The 27,490-nt window shown below is 40.3% G+C and overlaps 1 protein-coding gene across 9 annotated transcripts in view; it reads right to left on the reverse strand.

The window, feature by feature from the left end:
* dmd (dystrophin) overlaps window positions 1-27,490 on the reverse strand; it is a 1,714,977-nt gene that overhangs the window by 150,621 nt on the left and 1,536,866 nt on the right. For all 9 annotated transcript variants that reach the window (XM_080203928.1, XM_080203931.1, XM_080203930.1 and 6 more), the window contains one exon: window positions 22,486-22,632. In XM_080203928.1, coding sequence (XP_080060054.1) covers window positions 22,486-22,632 — 147 coding nt within the window. The remainder of the gene's footprint in view (window positions 1-22,485; window positions 22,633-27,490) is intronic.

Genomic DNA, 27,490 nt, shown 5'->3' on the forward strand with positions numbered 1-27,490 from the left:
TTGAAGAATTAAATTGGTCAGGGCATCAGGGACAACTCGTTGGTTTTCAAAAAATAGTAATGGGATCATACATGTTCACCTGAGAGGTAAATAGGACCTTGGTTTAGGATGTCAGAGATATGGCAACTCCAACAGTGCAGCATTCCCTCCATACTGCAATGGAGCGTCAGTGTTGATTTTTGTGCTCAAATCCTGGAGTGGAATTTGAACCCACAACCTTAATACTCAGTGACAAGAATGCTACCAACTAAGCCACTTCAAAACTGCTGCCAGATGGCAAATTTTAGAATAAATAGGAATGAATATTGATTGACTCAACATTTTGGCCAGTTACATTTTTGAGGCACACAAACATTAACTGTTGCAATTTACAATGTGACAGGAACCTTTCAAATATTACAGAACTTTAGTTACTTTATAACTTACTCCTTAGTCATTCCAATACTGTACATCACATCATTGCAACAAAATGCACTGCTTTTTAAGGATTGAAATGCCCACAATCAGACCACTTCAATCACCAGAGAATCCTTGCTGTAAACATCAGCTCTGATCGAGATTTCTTTTGGTAACCTATACGACCACTTCAATCATTTGAAAATATTTTCCTTCCCTGCTGACTTCCAGCTGCTGAAGCAACACAAAGCTTTTTCATACGGATCAATATGGAATGTGATTTGATCTTCTCCCCTTTCTTTCTTAGCAAAGCAACCTCAAACAGACTATTCTCCTATCCAAAGATAATTACTGGATTAAATTACAAATAGATTACTATTGACGTAATTAATAAAAAGCAGAAAGAATCCGGCTGTTTATTAACCTACAAAACACCATAAACCTGACATGCATTATCTTTGATGTACTAAATAGGGTACAAGGCTGAAATTTGAACAAATTATCTTCAACAAATATGTTGGAAGAATTGTCACAACAAAGGATCAAAAATCTTGCAATTGTTTATAAATTGTATTTTCATATTCTTCAAAAATATTGAGCATGCTATTTGTTTAATGGCTGTTTTCTTGCAAAGTTTTCACTATCTACTTTACCTAGTCTTTGCAGAAAGAAGCTAGAGAGGAATCCTCTGAGAATATTGATGCCAGGTTTTTATAATTTGAACATATTTCTCCAACTACCTAACGGAATGCAAACTGTTTATTCCAGGGGATTTTATGAAGAATCTGTTACAGAAGGAGTCAACTCTGACGAACTGCTGAAACTGAACAGCCCTGTGAACTAACATTGGAGGAATTTAGTTCCAATGTTAATTAACATTGTTGTTAACTGGTGGACTGAATGCTACAATGAATGATGTTTCAGCACCAGGACCTGCATTCAAATCCAACAATGATGAGATAGGAGGTTTTCTCTCTTTGTAAGCAAATTGAGTCTGAGGTCTTGTGAAGGGAGCTTCTAGTGAATGTGAATCTACAGCATAGAACTCCCCAGAATTAGGGGGCTCATTTACAGATGGATAACCAATATCCAGAATGGAAAATTCATACTGATGCTTTATTGGGGCAAAGTTGAAGCACATTGTTGGATCAAAGCAATGGGAGCTTTATCCTACGTATGGTTACATTAGGTTTATTTGATGCTGATCTGTAGGTCTTTTATTTCTAATTCCAGCACTTAGATTACAGAATGACCCATCAAACTGTGTAAACCTATTTTTATTTTAACATGAGCTCCCAATAGAGACTGTGTCTGCTGCTGGCAATTCTCACTAGCAGCTTGAAGGGTGAACACTGTCCTACGTAAAGGGTAGAGGTAGTATGAAAAAGGAAATTAAGCAATGGATTAGCTCTGGATGGAGTGACTTGAAGAAATGCTATGGAGTGTTGTGGAAAAAGAAGTGTTGCGGAAAAAGAAAAGTGTTGCTGAAACTGAAAGGATGAATCTATAAGACAGCTGAGAGACCAGCCTTGTTACATGATGCAGAAACTTGGGCAGCATGAAAAAAAAGGAATAACAACTTTATACTAATGAAATGTGGATGCTGAGATGATATGAGGAAGGACAAGGTTAAGAACCAGTACATCCAAAGGTGTGTGAAGATTATGGAAGCATCAAAGAAAGTAACCAAGAAGATATTGAAATGGTATGGAGAGAGAGAGAGAGGACACATAGTGAGACAAGTGATGGAAATGGGACTGGCAGGAAGGAGGAGAAGAGGAAGGCCTAAGACCAATTGTAAGGGTGACATGGCAAGAGACTTAAATGTAGTGGGTGACTGATAGCAAGGTGATCACCAACACTGTGGCAACCCTAAGAAAAATGGGAGATGCTAAACAAAGATGAAAGATGAAGACAGAAAGGGCTGCAGCAGCAATTTAAAGAGAAATAGTCACATGGGAATGGTAAAGTTTTTGACTGGCAAAAGTCACGGAATGTACAAGTCACAACATCTAGAATCAGCAGGCTAGTATTAATATGTTTTGCCCACTATAAACAATGTCTTAAATACAGAAGAAAATAGTGCACCTTAAGGAGGATGCCTGTTGACACTACTCAACAGCAGCACATGCTAAGTCAAAGGCCCCATCTGACTATGTTGCTAACCTGCTACACAGCTACTGCTGGTCCACAGAAAACTCTCAGACAGACTTCTAGCTGTTTCATTGTTTACCATTCAAAGGCATTATGTCGCAACTTGAAAATTAAACCACACACGGGGTGACATGAAAGGACTTCACAGGTCAAACTAATATAACATAATCTAACTGCATAACGCACAAACTGATTTCTTTTTCACTCCCTAGTCACTGGCATTGGGGTACGTTTAGCACTGGCTTGAGATCACAGAATGCAGCAGCATCAAGGAAATGGGCACGCTGAATATAACAGTGAAGGAACCAATGCTCAGCCTGGCTGGATAAAAAATAAATTCTTCTCTTCCCAGCCCCACAAACATTTACTGCTCTAAGTGCTGAGCTGTACTGGGAGATGATTTAATTGATATTACTTGAACCTATGCCTGTCAATTATATGCCAGCTTAGAGAATGGATGTAGACAGGCTATCCCACTTTGAGTGTATCACAGCAGAGACAGGTTTTGTCCATGTTTAGACACATGCATTTTTAACAAGTGGATAAGATCAAGTCCAGATTTAGGAACCTTGGCAGATTTTTTCCTCCTTTCTGGGACATGGAGGCCATTTGACAGTTTCAGTACTAGCTCTGATGAAGGGTCATCCAGACTCGAAACACTGGGGGCAGTTCTCCCAAAAGCTCTGAATTGGAGGGAAAACTGGACTTAGTACATCATTAATGACTTCAAAATTCTCCATTATATGGGCAAATGCAACATTTTAAGTACAGTAAAATTCATAAACGTGAATGACAATTTTTTTTTGCTTAGGACCTGCTCAGGTGCCATGTCATATAGGTAATGCTTTTGGAAGCTGCACTCTTCCGAGGAAAAGAAAATACTTTTTAGATTTTAAAATGTCAATAAATGAGCTTCAGAATAAAATTGTTACTTACAAGTGGACATTTAAACCCACAAACATCCACCTTCTTCCCCGACCATCATTTTCCATGTGCTTTTTGGTGAAATGGTGGTGCATACAATTCTGAATAAACATTGTAAATCTGTTCAATTCAGCTCCCCCAGTAGCTCTGCAAGTTTACTATTTGAGGAGCTGAGCTATACAGTTCTGGACTGTGCCCAGTTAACTGATGCTAGGTCAAGCCAATGCTTATAATTGATCACTGCAGGCTGAGTTAGGAGGGGGCTGCCACTCTTGATCAATCTCGGAGATTTTTCTGCAAGACTGCACGCCTGATAAAGACATGATTAAGCTTGACCGTGATATTTTGCCAATCCCCTCTCCAGGTTTTCCTGATACTAACTTGTAAGGTGCATGTATTAGCTACATGAAATCAGCCTTTTTTTTGGCTCGGGCATATCTTGCTGTAAAGTCATATCCTGACAGTCAAAGCCTTCAGAGCAGAGGATCGGAATGGAATATTAGTGATCAAGTCCCTCAGTTTTTTTCCTACATTGAAAATAGTGACATTGATGAAATATTCTACATACATTTAATAATGTCCAAAAATAAGCAAACCATATCCTGTGTTAATGTAACTTAGGAGTGGTAAACCTGTAAACCAGGAGGATTCAGTCTGTTTCGCTGCAAAATTAGTTGATGTCAACTAGGTTTAATAGTGAGGCTAAAGCAAAATACTGTGGATGCTGGAATCTGAAACAAAAGCAGAAAACGCTGGAAAATCTCAGCAGGCCTGACAGCATCTGTGGAGAGAGAATAAAGCCAATGGCCGCAATTCTTCCATTGCAACCTGCAACTTTTCTGGTGGTCGAGGTGGGAGATGCACATCGCCGGCCTTGTTTCGGGATTTGTGCATGCACCAGAAACACACATGCATCTCCCAGAGCCAGCAAACAGTCGCCAGTCAGACCATGCTGGAAACATATGGGAAGACAGTTTTGAATCTCTTTTTTAAAATATGTTTTAAATGTATTTTAAATCTAATTATCAGGAACTTTCTGGTCCCAATTGAATCTCCCACCCCGCCAGAAGCGATTCATTCCGGCGGGGTTCAGACTAGCTCCCCACATTCGGGGAACTAACAGGAGACCACGCTGGAATGAAGAGAGATGTGCATGCATTTCTGGTGCGTGCACAAATCCCGGAACAAGGGAGGCAACACGCATCTTCCACTTCAACCACCAGAAAAGTTGCAAGTCGTGATGGAAGAACCGCAATCGGGGACCCGTTAGGGGATCATGCGGTAGGGGGGGTGCCCCCTGGGAATGGGCACACTGGCGGTAAACACAGTAAGAAAGCTCACAACACCAGGTTTAAGTCCAACCAGTTAAGTCCAACAGTCCTGGCGGTACCAGCTTGTGCCCCCAGCACTGCCCAATGGGCAAAGTTCCCATGCCCAGAGGGCACCTTGGCACTGCCCACTGGGCATCAGGCAATGCCAAGGGGGTAGGGCCTATTGCAAGTGGGGCCTAAGGGGGATTGATAGGGGTGGGGGTCCTGCGGCTGCTCTGCAAAACAGGATTGGTCTGGGATGGAGGGAGGGCAGTGACTGAGATAGGCTGAGTGAGAGGGTGGTCTGCCAGGTAGTCCTGCCTCTATGGGGGGGTTCTGACCCTGGGGCAGGGTCTGCTGGGTGAGGGAAGTAGGGGGTGGGGGGGAAGCTTTGCATCGGGGCGCTCTGGAATGGGGGGGGAAGGGGCGCTCAAGGACTGGCCTGGGAATTATTGTGGGGGCCACGATTGGGCCGTGGGGTGGGGGGGGGGGGAATGGGAGGTGGGAGGGACAACACAGCAGTGGTCCCAGGTTGGCGAGCTCAATCACTGGCCAGCCAACGGGGAGTCTGACAAATCAGGACCACTGCGCATGCACAGAGTTCCAGAACTATCAAACTCCAGTGCAAATAAGCCCCAACCCCCACCCCCCCCCCCCCCCCCCCCCCCTAGGTTTTTAATAATATTCATGACTGTGATTTCTGCAGATGTCTGGAGATTTGTGTGAGAAGCTGAACTGACAAAACAGTCAGGATCTAATATGAATTGGAGAGATATTGGAAATGTATGTTAAGTTGCTATGTGAATGCAAGACTTCCTTCATATTGTATTTTATCACATTTCACTGCTGCTTTTTTGACTTTACACATGTTCAGAATCACTTTTAAAACTCTGTGCATCTGTACTAAGGGAGCTCACTGTCCCTTCACTCTGTAGAAGATGTTACCTTCAATTTCTATTTTCCATATTTATCTTAAATGAACTGTATTTGACATACATTAGCCATTTCCCTAATTTGCACCTGTCCTCTCATCTTAAAACTGATTATTTTGTTTCATGGCTCATCTTTTCTGAGATGGAAACATCAAAGGAATGTGGCTTTCTTCTCAGGATACTCTAACCAGTTCTTAGCATGTGCTAGCAGCTGTTTCATTACTTTGACAACTACAATTACTGTACATATAATTTGCATTTTTGGTTCAATTCTCCCCGAATTTTACGTGGAGGTGCTGTGTCCGGCAGAGGTGAGCCCACTTCCTCTTGGTTGGCTGGGCTAATTTTATGGCTGTCAGGCTGTTGACTCGCTCAAGGTGAACTTCCAATCAGGTTGCTAGCAGCTGTTTAGTCCCAGCATTGCCACCAGAAGCAACGGCCACTGCTGCGACCCTAGGCAGTTCCCATCAAGCCTGCAGCGACAACAATCCCGCCCAGCCCCTGTTCCCATAACTCCATATATTTAGCCTGCTAATTCCCTTGACACTAAGGGGCAGTTTAGCTTGGCCAATCCACCTAACCCACACAACTTCAGAGTGTGGGAGGAAACCGGAACACACAGGGGAAGCCTGTACAGACATGGGGAGAACATACAAACTCCACACAGACTGTCACCTGAGACTGGAGTTGAACCTGGGTTCCTAGTGCTGTGAGGCAGCATTGCTAACCATGTACCACCTTGCTGCCCATTTCATTTTCTCTCTGTTCCTTTCACTCTGGATTTAATGTAAAATGGTTGCCATCACATCCAGTTAGAAATAAGAAAATATTCAGTGCGATGGATGGAATTTCGTATACATTTCAAATAAATGTATTTCCCTTTGCGCACATAAAGGAATTGAATTGAATATTTTAATGGGAGTATATGCACCAGAGCACTTTCTTGGTATTTCTGCAAATATCTTCTAAGCAAAAAATTTGTGCAATGCCACAGCATCAGTTTGAGCCAAAATGTGTTGCAGAATTTCTTGCAGCCTAGAAGAAATTTCTGATTAGATAGCAAGCTTGGTGTATCTAATTTACAGCATCTTCCATGAAGTGACAATACAAAGAAATACTGAGCATGACATTGACTCTGAACCTTAGTACCAACCTAGCTTTATTAAAATAATGACTCTAGTAATAGGTAGAAAAATATAAAATAAAAACGGAAATGCTTGATACTCTCAGTAGGTCAGGCAGCACCTGTAGTCAAAGGAAAAAGGCAGGCAAAATGTTACATGTCTATAAATCTTCCTTTCAGGCCGACAACTCTTCATAATAACTAAAAGATATAACGGATGGATATGTGTAAGGAGGAACTGAGCTTGGAAGAAAGCAACAGAAACAAAATGACCCATTAGGATCATTCAGCTCCTGACCTAGTTTTAATCTTTGTTCAAATGTGGACAAAACAGTTGAACTCCAGAGGCTCGGCAAACAGTGTTTGACCAAATGTGGTATCAGGAAGCCCGAGCAATAATAGAGTCAATGGGAATCGGGGGGGGGGGCGGGGGGGTGGTGTGTGGTGGTTAACTGGTTGGAGTCCTGCCTGGCACAAAGGAAGATGGTTGTGATGGTTGGAGGTCAGTTATCTCACTTCTAGACCATCACTGCCAGAGCTTCTGTGTGTATTGTTCTAGTTCTTCAGCTACTTCATCAATGGCACTCCTGCCATCATAAGGTCTGAAGTGGGGATGTTTGCTCATGATTACACAAAGTTCTGCACCATCTGTGATTCCTCAGATACTAAAACACTCCATGTTTAAATGCAGCAACACTTGGACAATATCCAGGCTTGGGCTGACAAGTGGTAAGTAACATTCATGCCACACAAGTGCTAGGAAATGACCATCTCCAGTAGGAGAGAGCTTACCATTACAGTTTAACAGTCAATGGCATTACCATCACTGAATCCCTCACTATCAACTTCCCAGGGCATTACCATTGACCAGAAACTAAACTTGATTAGCCATATAAATACTGTGGCTACAAGAGCATATCGGAAGCTAGGAATCCTGCGGTGAATAATTCACTTCCTGACTCCCCAAAGCCTGCCCACCATCGGCAGGGCACAGATCAAGGGTGTGATGGAATACTCTCCCTTTGCTAGGATGAATACAGCTCCAACAACACTGAAGCAATGTGACATCATTCAAGACAAAACAACCTGCTTGACTGGCACCTCATATTCACAGGATATTGCCAACTGGAAATTCCCTTCCAGCCACTCACCATCCTGACTTGGAACTATATTGCTGCTCCTTGTCACTGCGTCTAAATCCTGGGACTCCATAAGTAACAGCAGTGTGGGTGTGCCTACACCACATGGACTTCAGTGTTTCAAGAACGTTGGTCACTGCCACATTTTCAAGAGCAATTTGTGATGGGCAACCAATTCTGGTCTAGCCAATAAAGCCTACATCCTGTAAATGAGTTAAAAAATCCCATTTCTGTGCCTTTCCCAAATATCTTTAATTTTTTGACAAATATTTATATTCACTTCAGAAGTTATTTATAGATTATGCTTCTATAACTTGTCTGTAGTGTTCCACATACTCACAACATTAATGTAAAAAAAACTCCCTCCCTTACAATAATTTATGTTCTCCACTGAACAACTCACTAATTCGTGGAAATACCCTCTTTCTATTCAAATTACCAAAATCCCTCATTCTTGTGAACAGTTCCAGTAGATCGCCTCTTAAACTTTTCTTTTCCAACACAAAAACACCTCCAGTTATTTTGGTTTGTTTCCATAACCAAGGCAATGCAACGCAAGTTCATACAATATTGCCTTGTCTACGAGTCTTAACCTGAATTGGAAAGGCACTCCTGTCCCCACTGCACATAGCTTTCTTTAAGACCTCTTTAATGTTCTTGTTTTCCCTAACTCAGACCTGCCTGTATGAGCATAGCTCAGTCATGCTTTGGTTTTATTGGCAAGATGGAGTGGGCTAGTTTTCTCTGACATTAAAAGCAGCATTGATTATGTCTAGGCATATACCAACTGCATCATGTCTCATTTGAACGGAGTGACATTCTCAGCTCTGGAAGGGCCGTGACATAGAATTAAATGGTATAGCACAGAAACAGGCCGTTTGATCCTATCAGTCCAAGCATTTATGTTCCATCTGAAGCTTTTTCCAATCTTCCTGACGTAGCACCAGCAGCATAGCCCTCTAATCATTACTCCTTCATATACTTGTCTAGCTTCCCCTTAAATGCTTCTATACAATTTACCACAACACTCCCTGTGGAAACAAGTTCCGCATTCTTACTATTCTCTGGGTAAGAACTTTCTTCTGAATACCTGAATCTGCATTTGATTTCTTCGTGATTATCATACAACAACAGCCTCTACTTTGTCCTTTCCCACAATCGTCTATTCTATAAAAACTTCCATAATTTTAAAGTTCTCCAATAGGTCATCTTTCAGTCTTTCAAAAGAAGTGAGATCCAAGCTGTTTGTACTTTTGCAATTATACTTCTTTTCATTCTCTTCAGTGTCTCTATATTCTTTTGAAAGTAGCATGTCAGGTATTTATTATTATAACCCGAGGTATTGTCATCAACTTTTGTAAATAAACAGCTGCAAAGCAGCTCATAGGTACACTGTGTGCTGTGACAACATGATTTAATCAGTTCCACTGACATTGTTCTGGCTCCAGTTACTAGACTAATACAATGGTAGGATGGAGTGAAGCCATGAAGGAATGAGTAATGACAGAGGTATACTGGATGGGGAGTTATGGAGATGGTGACAGTAGGTGTGATAGGTGGATAATACCCTTCTGGGCAATTAAAAGGTAGGGTGTCCAATACAGAATTCTGCACGAGTTGAAATGTGGAACTCGGAATGCATTTGTGAAGAACATTGGGGAAATGAAGCCTCTGGTCATAGTTTCAGTGGCACTGATTGTACAACAGCAATGTATTTGATAAATTAATATATGAGAGCAAAAAAGTGGTAATTTTGAATTTTATTGATCATTGGGTTTAATGTTCATCCCAAAGTCAAATAGGATAATGAGATTGTACATGATTGGTTTGGTGACCAGGGGAAGGGGGATGGAATTAGCAGGGGCTGAAAAGTGGCTTCTGGCATGAATGAATCAGGCCTCTGTAGTCTAGCCAGTCAGATGGTCAGTCAACCAGCATAGCAATAATCATGGAGTGCTAGTGGTTGTGATGGAAGATAAAGCTATGTATCACCAGCACAGTTAATGTTGAAGCTATCCATATTTTGTCCCCAGAGACCGAAGAAGAATAAGAGGGACAGAGATGACTACAAAGATTCCGACAGAGAATCAAATCACTACACTTTAAAGTTATTCAATGCATGTGGAGAGCGACGAGACATTTCTAAGGAGCAATGGTAGGATATTATGAAAAAACAAGCCTTTCTTTATATGTTGATTGCCAACCAATGATCCCAGAAGGGTTTTGGGTGAGAAAATCGCTGATCTTCGCTTTTATGCTCCCATGATAAAGCACCCTGTTGATATTCACTTTCAAAGACCTCAGGTAACTGCTCTAAAGTGTACTGAAACAAGGCTAACAGCAGTGGAACTGTACCCCACTGAAAGGGAAGAATAAGGGGCTAGGTTTGGAAGGGAAAAACTAAATCACTTTTAACGTCAGTCTTTAACACCATACATTAATTTCTCAGATCATTTTTACCACATCCCTTTTGTTATTAATGCCTTTTTGTTGCACCATTACCAACATTTTCTTTGGTATTTTTACACAAAATGTCTTCAAAGTTACTATAGACATGTTTTATCCGTATGGATAGGTTTCAACAGAACATTAAATGATCATCAAACCACAGGACCTTAACAGTCATATTGCTATTGCAGCGCAGGCTCCATGTGTGCATAAAAATGCAGAAAATTCACCCAGGAGCTATTTAATCGCTATAAGAGATCTTCATTCGTAGTCATTGAGGGCTCAAATCTGACAATCATAGAGGTATTTCACTAACCCAGAAAAAAAGTTTGCATGTGTATGGAAATCTATATATACACATATGTATAATATTATATATGTATCAGATTTCTGTTGGCACATGTAGGAGAATTATTACCTTTTCAACTCCCCTTTGCTGATCGAAATAGAAAATCAGATACATTATTTTGCTATGTAAGGAAGGTAAGAAAGAGAAAACGTAGAATTATCAACCAGTTAACCTGACAACCACAGTTGGGAAAATAGTAAAATCTATAATTAAGGATAGGGTGACTGAGCACCTTGAAGATTTTCCACTGTAATGAGTACGCCTGGCAAACGTGATTGCATTTTTTAAAGAAGTGATGAAAGTGGTGGACAAAGGAATGACAATGGATGTTATTCATATAGTCTGCGAGAAGCGAAAGTCCCTCACAGGTTGTTAGCTGAAGTTGAAACTCATGGAACTGAAGGCAAATCATTGACCTGGTTTGGAAATCAGCTGAGCAGCAGCAAAGGAGAGTAGGAATAATTGGCAGAACGTGACCTGTGGCATCACATAGGAATGCGTGTTGTGCCTCAGCTACTCAATGCATTTATTTACTATTCAGATTATTGCATAAAGAGTTACATATCCAAGTTTACCTTTAATACAAAAATTGATGGCATTGTGAAGAATGTTGACGGAAGCATGAAATTACAAAGAGAGATGAATAGATGGAGTGAATGGGTGAAACTGTCAAATAAATTTTAATGTGGTGAGGCCACCCACTTTGAACTTAAAAAGCATGTGTCTGAGTATTTTCTAAATGGTGAAAAGCTAGAAATAGTGGAGATCCAGAGAGACTTGGGGGTTGGCGGCGGCGGCAGCGGGGGGCGGGGGGGGGGGGTGGTCCATGTATGCACATGGTTAAAAAATGCAGAAAACAATCAAAAAAACTGATGGAACACTGAGCTGTGTAACTTAGAGCAATAGAATACAAGAGAGATATTATGCTACAGCTAATCAAAGCCACACAATGGAGTGCTGCATTCAGTTCTGGGCACCATACCTCAGGAAAGATATATTGATCTTGGAGGAAATGCATTGTAATTTTACCAAAATGACTACAAGGATTAAATGATGAATAAAGGTCACACAAATTATGTTTGTATTTCTTGCAATTTAGAAAGTGAAGTGGTGATTTGATCAAAGTTTTCAATAAGTTAAGAGGAACTGATAGGGTAGGTAGCAAGAACCAAGTTCTGCTGGCTGAGAAGTCTAGGATAAGGAGACGTAGTCTAAAAGTTGCAGTCAGGCATTTCAGAAATGAGTGACATTAGGAAAAACTGCAAATGTTTGGAGCTCCTTTCCAAAATGGCACTTGATGAGTTTGAGATTGATATATTTTTCTTAACCAAATGTTTTAAAGGATGTATAGTAAAGATGGTGCACACAGATATGCCACAGATCTCACTGAACAGCAGAATAGCCTCAAGGGCTAAATGGTTGACTTCTGTTAGTTACTGCAACAAAATGGAAAGATCTAGTATACTGTTGAAGCACTGTAACATTTACTGCAGGCTTCCGGTGAATATGTCAAACACCTTCTGCCACTTCTTGTCTGTGGTCTAAAACATAGTAAACGCAAGTTACACTTTTCCTCTTATTAAAAAGTATTACGCCCTCAGGTGGCCAACAGAGCATGTTACATGTATGATTTACTTGGAGCAGGAATTGTATCCAACCTCTAAAATGGGAACATAAGCTGCTGGACCGCTTGGAAACTTGCACGCGACTCTTTAAAAGGAAGTTCACATTGCAGACTTCTTCAAACTGAAGGACTGACACTATCTACACTTCCCGCTGCCTCAGAAAAACAGCCAGCATAATTAATAACCCCATGCACCCTGGCCATACTCAGTTCCACTTTCTTCCGTTGGGAAAAAGATACAAAAGTCTGAGGACACGTACCAACTGACTCAAGAACTGCTTCTTCCCTGCTGCCATCAGACTTTTGAATGGATCTACCTCATATTAGGCCTTTACACCCTAGCTATGACTGTAACACTACATTCTCCACTTTCTATGCTTTGTCGGTATTGTGCACAAGAAACAGTATTTTTCAGTGTCTACCAATACATGTGACAATAATAAATCAAATCAAATAAACAGGATGTATTAATTTTATTATACGTTTTAACAAAATTTTGATTATCCTTATGTAGAAGCATGGACACCATTGGTGTTCTTGCTGAGAGCAGCAGGGCAGGATTGAATCTGGGAGGAAATCACAAATAACAAGTGGAAAGGAGTCCAAAAACCTTGGGAGTGTGCTGTTCGTATGAGAGGCAGTTGGAACAAATCTTGGTGCAAAAAAAAATGAAAAGTAAATCTCCTAAGTATTTCTGAGTTATTTCCAGGCTCTTTAAGCTCACAAACTCTAATAATTCGACTTTGATCAGCTGCTGTACCTCAATTATCCTAGTTTAATATGCTAAGCATGAAAGGCTCAAAAAATGCAGGGGGCTCAGAGAAAGAATTTTAAAGGTGTAGAAGCTGCAAAGAACAACATGCACCTATTTCACTGCTAAAAGTACAATCTTCCATAGTTCCTGTGTGTCATAAATACATCTAACTGATCAAGGAAATTCACTCCCTTTATGCCCAAATTGCTGTCAGCTCTCTTGCTAGTTAGAAACTGATTTATACTAGAGTTGAAGAGTCTTCAGCAAACAAGAGTTGCAAGTGAGAACAGATGGTTATACATTGCGTGTGAGACAGAGAGGGAAACAGTAGAAAAAAATGCAAAGTGTCCACAGCAACTTGGAGAAAATAGTAGGGGCCAGAGATATAAGGACTGGCATAGTCTGCAACTTGATAAAAAGATGCATAGGTACAATGGAAAATTTAGTGGCACAGATAATTGGCCATAAAAAGAGATGAAAAGTAGCAAAAAATGTCTAATCAACAGCTAATATGTCAGATTCTTCAGTAAAAGTCAACTCCTACTGAGTGCCTAAAGATTTAGAAGCGTGGCATCCTTTCATTGTTTGCATCTACCAATATAGAAAAGTAGAAATTGGAATAAACCAGATACAGAATCCAACACAAGAACTGGAGTTCTGAACTAAATAGGTTTGGTCGGCTTAGTTCAGTGTCCAGCTGATAGGAGCCCACGGGACAAAAAGGAAATAATTGGGCAAGATTGGCTTTAAATCAACAATCACATAAAGAATAGTTGACATGGGAACTGGAAACGTCATACTTTTACGGCAGTATATCCTTAGCCTTTCTAAAGTTGGGGTGAAGGTAAGAGCAAAGAGTTTTCATCTGCTTCTGGCCATGGTACATACAGCAGCCAGAATACCTGATGCTGACATTTGACAATAAAAGTGGATAAATTTCTCACTCTCACGTTCAACATTTCTCAATTTGATGGACACAAGAAGTTTTGTGTCTCTTACAAAAATATTCAACCCACCCCTCCATGGGAAAGCTACTTTCAATGAGAAGACAAAATGTGTCTTGAAATTATGTTGACTCAAATTCATATGTAAACCCTTAACACTTTCCAGTTGATTTTACCTGTAGTTGTCTGAAGAGGCATTAACCACTTTATTGCAAATGGCTTAATGTTCAGTTAAAACACAGGAATTTTACATGGAAACCATACACTATTATTGCACAATATTAATTGTTTTGATTCCTGCCTGAATGTAATAAAAATGGTCAATAGTTACACCAACATGAATATGTTTGATAAGTTATTACCCGAGATTTATCTTGTTATTGTCAAATTTGACTAGGGATATTTGAGGTTCTGCTGTATCTTTGAATTGCAATGTGAGCAAAATAGACATATATTTGCTAGAATTTTACCACCCTGCACCCCCTTCCCCGCCGGAATTGGTGTGGGCGAGGCTCCCAGAACAGAATTTTCCATTGGCCTCAGCCACTATTTTATGAGCCTCACCCGAGTGAGGTTGTAAAATAGCACCCATTGAGTGAAGAATAAGGTCACACATTTGCATCACAATTGAATGGCTGCCAACAATGCTGACATATAACGAGCTGCTTGTGGCTTATGAAACAAGAAACAAAAATACACATTGCTTCCAAAAAGGATATCATATATTCTCCTTCCCATGCCATCCTACTAATACAATGTACCTTTACTTCCTACATAGACACTGATTTCCAATTTCAAATGGAACATTTATCAGTTCAAAATATTCAAATATGACCCCAAGTGACTGGCAGACCTTCAAGAATAGTTCATGATCCTGGTTATGATCTAGAAAAGCACAGGATTGGACTCAGCAATAATGTCTTGCCATTGCCAAGTAAACCTGCTGATGTGTGAATCAGAGTTACTTGGGTGAGCCAACCAGCTCCACCACAATCATACCCTGCATGATTAAAGGATTTTAGACAGGGAAAGGAGCAGGGAAAAGAGACTAATGAAGAGAATGAATTGCACCAAAACGACTGAAAGGTTTTCCTTCTTTCTTTGAAAGAAAAAGCAGCAAAAGGGGTGATTAGGGTGTGAGGCACACAAACAGGAGTGAACAGAGCTCCAGCCAAATACTCTGCAAGCTCATACGGATACAGTTAAGAAATAAAGCAAGTCTTGAAACAATAACTTGTCTGAAACAGCTGGGCAAAAATAGCCTGAAGGAAGAGTGCTGAGGTAACACTGTGAGCTCCAGTTTCACAGACAGCTCCCTCTGGCGATGAGGTGAGCACATTGTAACAGCATCTTCAAGCCATTTTCATTAGGAAATATGTGGCAACACCTTTACAGCGAGGGTACCATATTTAAAGCAATTCCTGTTTTTCTTTTTAGTGCTCTACTTCTTTGATAAAGATCTTAGTTTTATTATCCTATCTAACTGCATTCTTTGCTTCAGAATTTGGCAAGCCACGTTTTTGGACAAGCCCCAAAGACACAATTTATTCTACTATATAGGTCCGAGAAATGCAATGTCCAGTCACAAATTGCAATTTTGCATTCTTCGCATATAAGGACAAGGTTAAATACTAATTTGTTGCTGCTGTACCACCATCAAACTATCAATGAAGTGGATTTTCAATTAGTTACATCACCGGACAGATAGAGTATGGTCTTGGGGGACAAAAAAAAATCAGGATTCTATTTGTCATATGCACAATGTAAGAGAGATAAGATAATCTTAAGAGCAAAGATTTTCTGGTAATGGGGATTTGGCTGTAGAGATGTCTGTCGTTTATGCTCTCTGATCAACAGTAAATAATTGGGAGAATTTTCAGAAATATTGTTGTTGTTCTGGATTGACTCCATACTCCATGTACTGATAGATTTTACACTACGTCAGGTTTGAGCCCATCTACTTTGCTGCACTATCAAAACATTTAGCTTTGTTTCACTCTGATGACGTATTATGTGCCATTTTCTAAATTAGGAATGAAAGTACATACAAAGCAAAGGATTGGAGGGTTTGTACGTGTTTCAACTTTTGTGCCAAGTATGCTGCTATGGGACCATGTCAAAAAACAGGCATCTGCTGAGTGAGCCTATTTAGCAAAGAGATAAACATAGAAACCAACAAGAACACTTGGCACTTTTTATAGTCCCTTAAACATGGTAAAATGTTCCAAGGTGTTTTATCGGAACATTATCAGTTAAACCCTGAGACAAAACAATGCAAGGACTGGTGATCAAAAGGTTAGCTAAAACGGTAGCATAAAGGAGAAGAAAAAGGTGGAGAAGTGGAAAGGTTAATGGGGAAACTCCAAAGTTTAGAGTCCAGACAGTTGCAGGCACGGTCAATGCGTGGCAAAGGGCATTACAGATGCACATAAGGCCACAACTGGAGGATCATGGGCCTGAATTTTCAGAATGGTGAGTGCTCTGCACTGACCTCAACAGGCCCACTGTCATTTCACACTCAACTGAGCATTGATTGGGCAACAGGGAGGACTTCTGGAAGGAATCCCATCCATGCAATTTTCCACTCTCAGAACCCACCTGGGGGAGTGTAAAACTCTGGTTATAGAGTTTGTGAAGGGTTATATAGCTGGAAGAAGTTGCAGAGATAGGATGGGTTGAAGCAACAAAAGCATGTGAACGCCAGAGTGAAAATTGTAAATCTGAGGGATTGCTGGACCAGATGCTAAATCAGTGACCGCATGGATAATGTGTGAATAGGTGTTGGTACAGGTTGGTACTTTGGACAGCAGAGTTTTAAATGAATTTAACATTATCAAAGATTCAAGGTGAGAGGATGGCCAGGATATGATTGGATTGGAATACCAACAATTGGAGCTAACAAAACCATGAATGAGAGTTCAGCAACAGATAATCAGAGATATGTGCAGAGACAGATGATATTACTGAGGTGGAAGTACATGGTGACTTTTGAACACTCTGCATCAGTAGGCAGTGGAAGTGGAGCCATTGAATATTTTTAAGGTGGATGTAGATGGTTTCTCTTTAGGCAAGGGAATCAAAAGTTAGAGGATAGATGGGAATGTGGAATTCACAACAAAAACACATCAGATTTGAACTTATTAAATGGCTGAGCAGGCTTGGGAGAGCTTACCTCAGCTCTTAATTCGTAATTTGTACGTTTGTGTGAAGCGGTGATTCATAAGAACATAATGAAACAAAGTATGATACTGAATTACAGAAGGAAATCTGATGACCAAAGGCTTGGTCAAAAGACGAAGTTTATAAGGAGCGTTTAAAGGAGGAAAATGTGGCAGTTCGTAGGGAGGGAATCCCAGACCTTGGGGCCTCAACATCTAAATTCATGACCATCAATGGGTGAGCAGTTATAATTGGGAAAGTTCAAGAGGCCAGAATTAGACAAGTGCAGATATCTTGAAGGGTTGTAGATCTAGAGGAGTTTACAGCAATTGGGAGGGACAGCACCACAGAGGGATTTGAAAACTAGGAGGAGAATTTTAACATAAAGACATTGCTTGATAAGAAGCCAATGCAGGTCTGAGTGTTCCAAGGAGTAGATGAAATGGCTTCTCCTCTCAAGCCTTTCTGCACCAAGGATGATAACTACGGCAAGCCTATTGCCAAACTGCACAAAGGCACTTCTCGAAATATTACCTATTTCATAAGAAAAAGCATCCCGCATACATTATCATTTGCAAGTCAGGCACATGTATAGACTACAATAACATTCATTACCCATGTACAGGAAACTAGTTATTCAAGTCCGACACACTTCTGTCTATCTCTACACATATGTTGCACACATACATTCAGGTCTTTTCCTGTTACATGTGCATGTTGTTATTGGTCATTTGTCTCGTGCCCACTCGTTCCTGAGATGATGTTGTCCACTCGGGGAATTTTGCTGCCATGGTGAGTGTTGCTGTGGATCCATTATATTTGTTGGAGAATAGTTGACCTCTGGGAGTGATGGTCATTCAATTCTTTGTACGGTTGGTGAACTCTTATTTTCATCAAATCTTCTGTGAAGGAGCAGTTTCTCCAGTTGCATGTATGTATCTGTGGTTACAATACATCTCTTCGCTCATTTTCAGTGCGTATGGTCGAGGTTACAATTTCTCCACACAGGTCCCAAGTTACCAAGTGAGCTGAGTTTTTTTTGAGCATGTTGAATGTTTGCATTCTGACCAACTTTCCAATTTTCAGCTCTGGCAATAATTTGGTAGCTTCATCAAAATGAAATGTTGCTTTCTGTTGTTTCACTTTGACTTCATCACTCATTCCAGTTACTAATTGTGGCTTCAGTAGTGTTTTAACCATTGAAAGAGTAGTCTTCATAACATTAATCACTGAACTGGACTACTTTCCATGCCCTCAGTTGATGTGTTTTTCCACTCTAGGATTGCCTTGTAAACATTAAAGCTGGGTTAAGTTAATATTTTAATAATCCCTTTGGCAATTGTCACTGCCACCTCAGACTTTCCATTTGACTGGGGATAGTGTGGAGATGATGTGTAAAATTTCCCAATCAGATATGAAGTGTTTGAATTCTTCACTCAAGTATTGAGGGCTATGATCCATCACCACAATGTCAGGAATGCCATTTCAACTGAAATGTGCTTTTTCAAGCATTCTACAATCTTACTGATAATCATTGATGTCAGCTCGTCTGATTCCTAGTCGCCTGAATAGTAGTCAATGGTGATGAGATAGTCACTTCCAAAGAGAGTGGAAAAATCTACTCCAAGCTTCATCCATGGTCTGGGATGTCATGCATCATTAGCGGTTCTTTAGCTTGCTTAGCTGAATGTTCATTTCAGGCACTGCATTAACTGATGTGGATCTTGACCCCATTGTTCATGTTTGGCCAGGATAGCATTTCTCTTGTATTTTTCAGACTCGAATCGATTCCTTGATGGCTTGTACAGATGCAATTCAACATAATTTTTCTTATCTCTTGAGAGACAATGGCTCTAGTTTCTTTGTACAAGATGCCATCTTGAGCAATCACTTAATCCCACTTATACCCAATACTCTCTCATAACAATAGATGTGTCCCTGCTGGTTTCAGACCATTCTTTCATTATTATTTTCTGCAGCACATGATGAGATGCATCTTGTCGTATAATCTGCTTGATCTGAGCAAGATGATTGTTTGCCAGACTGAATGTCACTGCCGGGCTGAGGACTTCTAGTATATGTTGTACTGTTGCTTCTTGCTAAATCTGGTAGAGTTCACACTCTGTACTAGCGTCATCAAGTTTCTACAAAGTGGATGCAGCTCTTGACAGGTGTACATCTGCTTCCCCTGCTTGTACTTCACATCCACATGTTATCTCTGCAAATTAAGTAACATCCTGTGCTGACACTTTGGAGCAGAAAGAAAAGATTTGAAAAAGATTCTTAAGTCATACTCCCAGAGATTAGTAGACCACCCACAATCATGTCCACTCCAGGAAGCCCATTGACCATCTCTTGCTGTCAGCATTAATACTCTTCCAGAGCAGCAGAAATGCCAAACAGCATGCACAACCATCTGTACCTCCCAAATAGTGCTCAAAACATAGTCAGAAAACTACTGTTTCATTCAACTTCACTTGCCAAAACCCATCCTTTGCACCTTGAAGGGTCTTTGTCTTGGCAAGTAGTGACAAAATTTCTTCAATAGTTGGCATGTGGTAGTGAGACTTCTTCAAAGCTGTATTCAATTTTTTTGGATCTAAGCATGATGTGAGCTCTCCAGGTTTTTCACTGCTACCATGCTGCTAATTCAATCTATAGAAGTTGCACATTCCTGATTACTCCCATCTTTTCAAGCTCCTCTATCTTGTTTTTCAGACTGGATTTGAGAGCAACTGGAACTCCCCTCAGAAAATGCTAAGTTGGTCTCACACAATCATCTACTTCAAGATGATATTCACATCCAAGACCCGTGAAAACATCTTTGCAATTTTTTTAGTATCTATTCAGCAATCAAGGGCTTGATGCCATGAAAAACATTGGAAACCTTGTCTGGTACGTGGAGGGTTCCAGCCTAAGCTTTTCACTTGTTTAAGCTGGGATGAGGAGATTTTGCCTAATGCTTACTTTTGGAAACTTCAGATCTTCTTTCTTCCAATTGCATTGGGCTCTAAGTTTAGTTTGCCCTCTCTGTAGTTGCGTATGTGTGTGCGCGAGTGATTTGTGAGTGAGAGAGCAAGCGAGAAAGCCAGTGACTTTGACATTGCATTATTCTTATTTTGTGGTGAATGAATTTGCTCTTTGACTCAAGAAAACCTTGCCTTATTGTCTCCTTATTGTTCACAGCTTAAATAGTGAAATATGTACTAATTTGGAAAAGGAGTATTCTCATGGAAAAATAAATTTTAGCCTTTGTTATGACTAAGCATGGGATTGAATAGAGGACAGTCAGTTCACCCCTTCTCATTTGGTTATATCAAATGCCTTCTAAATTTTGGAGGTCAAGTTTTTTCTGTGACTGGAGAAGTACGCATCTGCCATTTTTCCATGGACTCATCACATTCCCTCCTTTTATGTTTTTGAGCGTACAAAGTTTTATGCAAATAGAAGTTTATAGTGTTACTACTTATATGCTCTCAAGTGCCTTTACTTATTAATAGGATAGACTTCAGAACACAAAGGTATGAAGTCACCTCAATTCCCTTGCATATAGACTGCTATAATTAGGAATTTTGGTTGATAGATTTCCTATTCTGTAAGCCAACATTTGTGATTGTGGCAGCCCTTCGACAAGCTGTACAGGGTTTCAGTGATTTAAGGTGACCTTGCATTTTTATGTCCTGAAGCTTGCTCCATTAATCACCCATTGTCACCTAACAAAAGCTTCCCCATGTGTTAATAGCTTATTTATAAAAGGTGATCAGACATGTTACATTCATATTCATATATTGCGGTCGACAGCAGTTCCAAGATGCTTGCATGTGGGACACAAAGCAAAGTGCCATCCAAAGTGGTAGAAAAGGGGAAAAGGTGGTTTGGATTTAGCCAATGGTGGAGACAAAAGGTGGCATATTTTATAACAAATTGAAGTGTTTCAGCCAGACATCATACAAGCCAATGGAGGCACTGATCACTTCACTGGGCAGGACCAGAATGTCTGACACCAGATTTGCAAAGCAAATGCCCTACTCTGAATTCAGTTGTAGCAAGAGACTTCCTGGAGGACAGCAGAAATACTTCAGGATGTCCTTTTTTGCTTTCCAGAAGAAGTCAAATAGCTTCACCAATTCATGGCAGATCCGAGCTTGTGACCAATCAAATTGGGGAAGGCTTATTTGGGCAGGCACCAGAAACTTTAGTGGGAATGCATAGAGGCAAAGTCAAGGTGCTGAAGTGAGAACACAAACCTCCAAACCAACTCATCCACCCAAACCTGCATGTGGTAGAGTCTGCAGTGTGTACATTGGACTTATCAGTCATCTTAGAACCCATCAAACCACATTGAAAGCAAGTCATTCTTGATCCCAAGGGACTATCTAGGAGAAGATACAGGCTGGTACTGCAGCTTTAATTGTCCCTAAGGTTGGAAGTTAACCACTTGGTACCAAAGGTTGGTTCAGCTGATTAGACAAATGAGTAGCAACCTATGCAGATCAGGAAGATCCCAGTTTTGATCTATATTCTGTGCCAAATTAACAGATCTTGTCAGGCATTACCGTGACTTTAGAGCTCCTGAGATAAAGAAATATTTCAGCCAAAAGTCCTATCTTTCATCTGAGTGTTTTGAATCAGGCTTTGCTGTGAGTGTGAACATGGGCAGGAACGAGATGGGAACAAAATCAAGCTTGACTGTCATACTCCCCAAGTCTGCCATCCTTTACTTTCAAAGTTTACACATGATTAAGGGCAATTTAGGTAACATTTGGAACAGTACACCCAGCAAGGACTCAAGCCTTTCAGCTCAGGCAAAGTGTAGATTAATGTAAATACCAATGTTAAGGAAAAAAAATTGTGCCATGCATTCGTAAATGGCCAACTTTGTTAGAAAAACCAATACCAACCTCTCCAGCAAACATTATCCTGTAATGCATGATAGCAACACACTTCATTTTGAACCTCCTCACGTCAGCACTTATTGATCAACAATTATAAGGATATTTGTTTAAATTTCAGCCTATCAATGCACAAGAACAAGAAATGGATTTGGCAAGCCTTCCTCAATAATGCATTTACATTGGCATTTGTTTAGCTTGATTTCTAGAAGACTGACATCTCGACCAGACAGCTTGTGTTTAGACTGATAAATAGTCAGGGAACTGTAGGCCTTGAGAAAACACAGCATTATTGTGAGGAGCTATGATCAGGTATTCCAGCAATAGATAGACTCACCTGCAAGAGCTTCCACCGTGTATTCAAGTCCTCTAGTTGGTTTAGATTGTACGGAGATAGCTGGATGTCTGGTGGTTTGAACTGGCGGGCAAGGTCATTCATGTGAGTCACATTCTCTTTCAAAGGAGCGATTTCTGCTCGGAAAGCCTGGATCCAAAAGAAGGAAAAAAATAATTTTTATGTTGTGTTCGATTTACAATGTCATTTTACAATTATGCATATTTTCAGATGCTACAACTACAATGTCATATACAGAGGAATGGATTAACGTGACAATATTCTGGAACTGTGAGGCTTGTTCTATCAGGTAGGTATAAAGCAGATGTCAAGTAGATTCAAAACCAAACAGCACAAGGAGGATCCACGTCAGATCATTTCAATTAAAGGCCACACTCATAGGTGTCAGATGGAAGAATCCTATCATATTATAAAGCATCCACTTAAATTAGCAGACTTTAAAGCAAACACACCTCAGGTTGCTTCTTTGCCTTCTCAGAACTTCTTTCATTTTCACATGTAATAAGCAGAAGGAATTTCTGACGGCTTTATATAGTTAATCTAATCATCGACAGATTTAACACTTGCTGACTCTCAGTCTTGTATTTACTATTAACTACTTTTTACAGATGTCACAAAACAGTCGGTGTTTACTACTTAAGCAGAGAAAGAGAAAAGTTAATCATATTTCTTTTAGGCAGTCTATGCTCTTAATGACAAGTTTGTGCTACTGTTTAAGCAGGGAGAGAGCAGTTGGGCAGTTTAATTGTAATTGCATCAAGTACAAATAACACTTTGAGGCAATTTTACTTCATTTTCCTCACACATTTTAAACAAATGAGAAGAAATCTGTTGTGTACTTTCTGCTGCAATAAGGCCCCTTCAATATGGTTACTAAAGGAAGGACATGCTTACATGATTTGTATCAATCTATTACTCTTGTCTCTTTAAGATGGAGTTGGGAGCAGCAACAGCATGGTGTTGAGTTGGAGCAGTACTGAGAATTGAGCAGTCTTATACAATTAACTATGAGTGAAATCCAGAAGCCAGGCCTTACTGTGGGAATTAAGTTTTTATATCCATGAAGGTTGAATGAGGAACCAGGAATTAGAAAACAAGGATTCTTACTGGATTAATCAAAAGGGAAAGGAGAAGGAAAGTTTAGACATTGTAATATTTCACCAGCTGGGGCTATTGAGGTCAAGAACAAAAAATTATTTCAAAACGGAAGGCATACATGGATTGGGTTTACAGGATAGAATGTCAACACCAAGGACTGAATGATCACCTCCTGTGCTGTAATTTATATAAATCAATTAAAGCTTTCCTTGAATTTTGCTGAAAAAGATACATGTTGAAATTTTTTGTCTTGTCCTCATCAGAGCACCTTGCAAGAATACCTATATGAGGGGATTGTAACAAATTTATACCATATGAGGGGAAAGTATTGCTTAGTTGGTAAATAGATAGGTAGAAGTGTTGCTGTGGATAATGTACCAGGTGACTGACAGTTAATTGCCAAGCATTGTTTGAAATTTAAATCAGACACTTTGACCCTGATTGGTTAAGGCATGCTCTGTGGAATTAGTCAGCTAATGGCTGTCACTTATTTTGCTTAGCTGGAACAGGCATAATGTGTGAACATATTCTTTCGGTCTGCAAAGCTTTCCTTTACAGAGGCCAGACTGAGAGAATGGTTTTTGTGATGAACTGAGTTTAGGACCATGTATCCTATCCCAACACTGAGCCACTTCCCTTTGTGGGATCTCTCAGTTTGGTTCAGGTTTGTCTCCATCACTCAAATTTGACATGTAAAGTCCAAGAATGGAAGAGCTCTGACTGATTCTCAGTTTAGAGTTACCACCTCCATATGGAACCAGAGTCTAAGGAGATAAGAAGTGATTGAAATTGGTCAATAGGGACTTTGACCACACCTTGTGCAATGCAGGAATTGTGATTCCAATTTCATGGTGAATGTCAGTGACTTCCAGCACTAGTTCTCAAAAAATAATGAATTGTTCAGCATTCGAGTGAGTAGAGATCTAAGAAAAGAATGATCATAACTTTGTGGGCAGGATTTTACCACCTCATTTCAGCAAGACTGGAAATTCCTGCCTGAAAACTCTGTTGTCCCTCCCTCGTCTGCTCTGATTCGCGAGGTGGTAGAATTTTGGCGTGTGTTTTATTGCACCAGGTTGAAACTTGTACTTTAAGAAAAGCAAGCTAAGATGTAGTTCTGGAGAAGGAATGGAGCAGCTCAGTTGGAGGGAACATAAGAGCATTGAAGATGTTCTCAGGATGGTGGAGGAGGCAAGATTGTTTGTGAATATCATCAAAATAAGGCTAATGGGTTGGATTATTCCTATTCTAATACACAAGACATTGCCAAAAGAGGTGATTGAAGGTAGATTGGAGGAAGAAAAAGAATGATGTTAGGACTTCAAATTGAAAATGGGAGGTTCCTATGATTAACTAAAAAGAAAAGCACAAGATCACGTGGCATGGAGGAATGAGTAGAGAATCTCTCTTTAGGCAAGTGACTATTACCTATCAGGGAATTACACCTATTACCACCACTTGCATATAATTACTGTGTTACTGACTTCGTATTGGTTATGAGGGAAATCTGAGTGTTGCCGCTTTAATATTTGTTATCAGTGCAATTTCAGTAAGTTACCATTAGATACTGTTGGAATCAAAGTTCCTGGCATCTCTGATTTCCTTTCTGTGAGATACACTTTCAAATTCTCCTTTCACTTTTTCCTCTCTTCCCCAGTTTCCTCACCCATATGGTGGGATTTACCTCACCTCAGGTTGTATACTGTGGCAATGAAGTGCCCCCCCACCACTCATTGGCCAGCAAAGGGATCTTCCACTCCTGCTGCTGTCAATGGGTTTTCCACTTATTCACACCCTCCGCTGCCATCATTTGTCAGCATACGTTCAGGCATCATGTGGTCAGAATCTCATGTGAGCTAACCATCAACGACATCTTACTCAAAGCAGGTGGAACAATCGCCTGTTAATGGGGTGGGCATAGTTCTTATTTCTTTTTCTTGTCCTGTTGTGAAAGGGAGATAGGAACAGACTAAGCAATTGGACCCATTGAGCATGCTTTGTCAATCAACCGGATTGTGGTTTGTCTGTATCTTAACCACCTTTCTCTGCCATAGTTCTGTAGCCCTTATAACCCTAGCTTTTATCAATCTCACTTTGAAATTTTTCAGTTGACCTAGATGATGCTTCTGGATTTTTAAAATCATTTTTAAACGTAAGAGATCTAACCAATGAATTATTTAAAAATGTCGGTTTAAGTTAATTATTGTTTTCATGGATGTAAATTTACAACATGAAGAAAGATAGGTATGTACTAGCTTTCAAACAACGTAGCTGAAACCAGTATTCTGGAGACAAGGAAAGATAATTTGTCATCCCTGTGACTGCTAGCACTCACTTTTTCTGCAACTATCTCATTCATTGGAACTCAACAGAGCTGTTGTCAAGTTGTGCTGGTGGGCTCTGTTCTTCTGAGAGGGTGGACTCTGTTTTGAAACACTAGAGTCAGACATTTAAAAACAAACACACCAACAGAAAAAATTAGAAGGCTAACTGTGTGTGAGAAGATTAAAACTGGACAGCCTCCAAAAACTGGCATCTTTGTGCTGTCTGCTTATTAGAATGATTTCCGCATGTCAAGTGTTTGGCTTGGAGTACTTTGAGAGTTGAATCTGGCCAAGGGAAGAGAGAAGAATGGTTGAACATGAGAGACACTCTGGTTTTCCTGTTGGAGGGAGTGAAAAAGAGGAGAACCATTCTGTATCTGCAGGGCTGTAGACACATAGTGAAAAGACAGCTATGGAGATCCACAGCAGGAGTCTAGTCCCAAGAACCTGGTTGCAACACCACAAGATATTCAATGACTCCACACAAGTGATAAAGTTCAGTTCATGCATCTTCAAATGTCATCAACTATCAATTGCACCACTAGCATCAGTCACTGCAGAACATTAATGAGATGAAATTTTCCTTTGATGGGAGTGCAAATCAGGCATTCCTAAATCAACAGCCCACCTAATACTCCCTTTCACTGTTTAGTGGTGAAAAAGTGTGATCAGGATGTAAAACAAGCTGTTGATTTGCTGATGCATATTTTACTTTCCTGCTCAAGGCCCATGTTTAGCAAAGTACATTCTCACTACACAAGTGCCAGGCAATGACCATCTCCAAAGAGAATCCCTCAACAGCAGCATCCGGTGGGTTACCATTGACTAGAAACTAAACTGGACTGGCGATATAAATACTTTGGCTACAAGACAGGTCAGAGTGAGGGATCCTGTGATGAGTAACTCACCTCCAGACCCCTAAATCCTGTCCACAATCTACAAAATACAAGTCACTTGTGATGGAATATTCTCCACTTATTTGAATGAGTGCAACTTCAATAAAACTCAAAAAATTCGACTCCATGCAGGACAAAGCAGCCCACTTGATTGGCAATCTATCCACGTTCACTCCCACCACCACTGATGTAGAGGGGTTGTAGTGATTATTATCTACAAAATACACGGACAGCACCTTTCAAATGCACAACTACTATCATCTAGAAGGATGAGGGCTTCAGATACATGGAGACATCATCACCTGGAAGTTCCCCTCCAAGCTATTCACCATCCTGACTTGGAAATATATCACCGTTTAATCACTGTTGCTGGATCAAAATCCTGGAACTCTTTCACTAAAGATGTACTACATCACATGGACTGCAGCGGTTCAATAAGGCAGTTCGCCATCACCTTTTCAGGGGCAATTAAAGGTGCTAATGAATTCTGGCTGAGCCAGCAACTCCCACATCCCATTGAAGAACATAAAAAAATGAAAAGGAAGAAAATTACACCATGATGATTATATATTGACAAACAGCACCCTCATTTTCAATCTGACATCAGGAGTATTATGGGTGAGATTTTCCGGCCTCCCAGCTGTGTGTTTCTCATTGGTGGGAGGTGGC

This window comes from Carcharhinus amblyrhynchos, chromosome 15 (assembly GCF_965287045.1).
Source record: "Carcharhinus amblyrhynchos chromosome 15, sCarAmb.v2.hapA, whole genome shotgun sequence".
NCBI classification, from domain to species: Eukaryota; Metazoa; Chordata; class Chondrichthyes; order Carcharhiniformes; family Carcharhinidae; genus Carcharhinus; species Carcharhinus amblyrhynchos.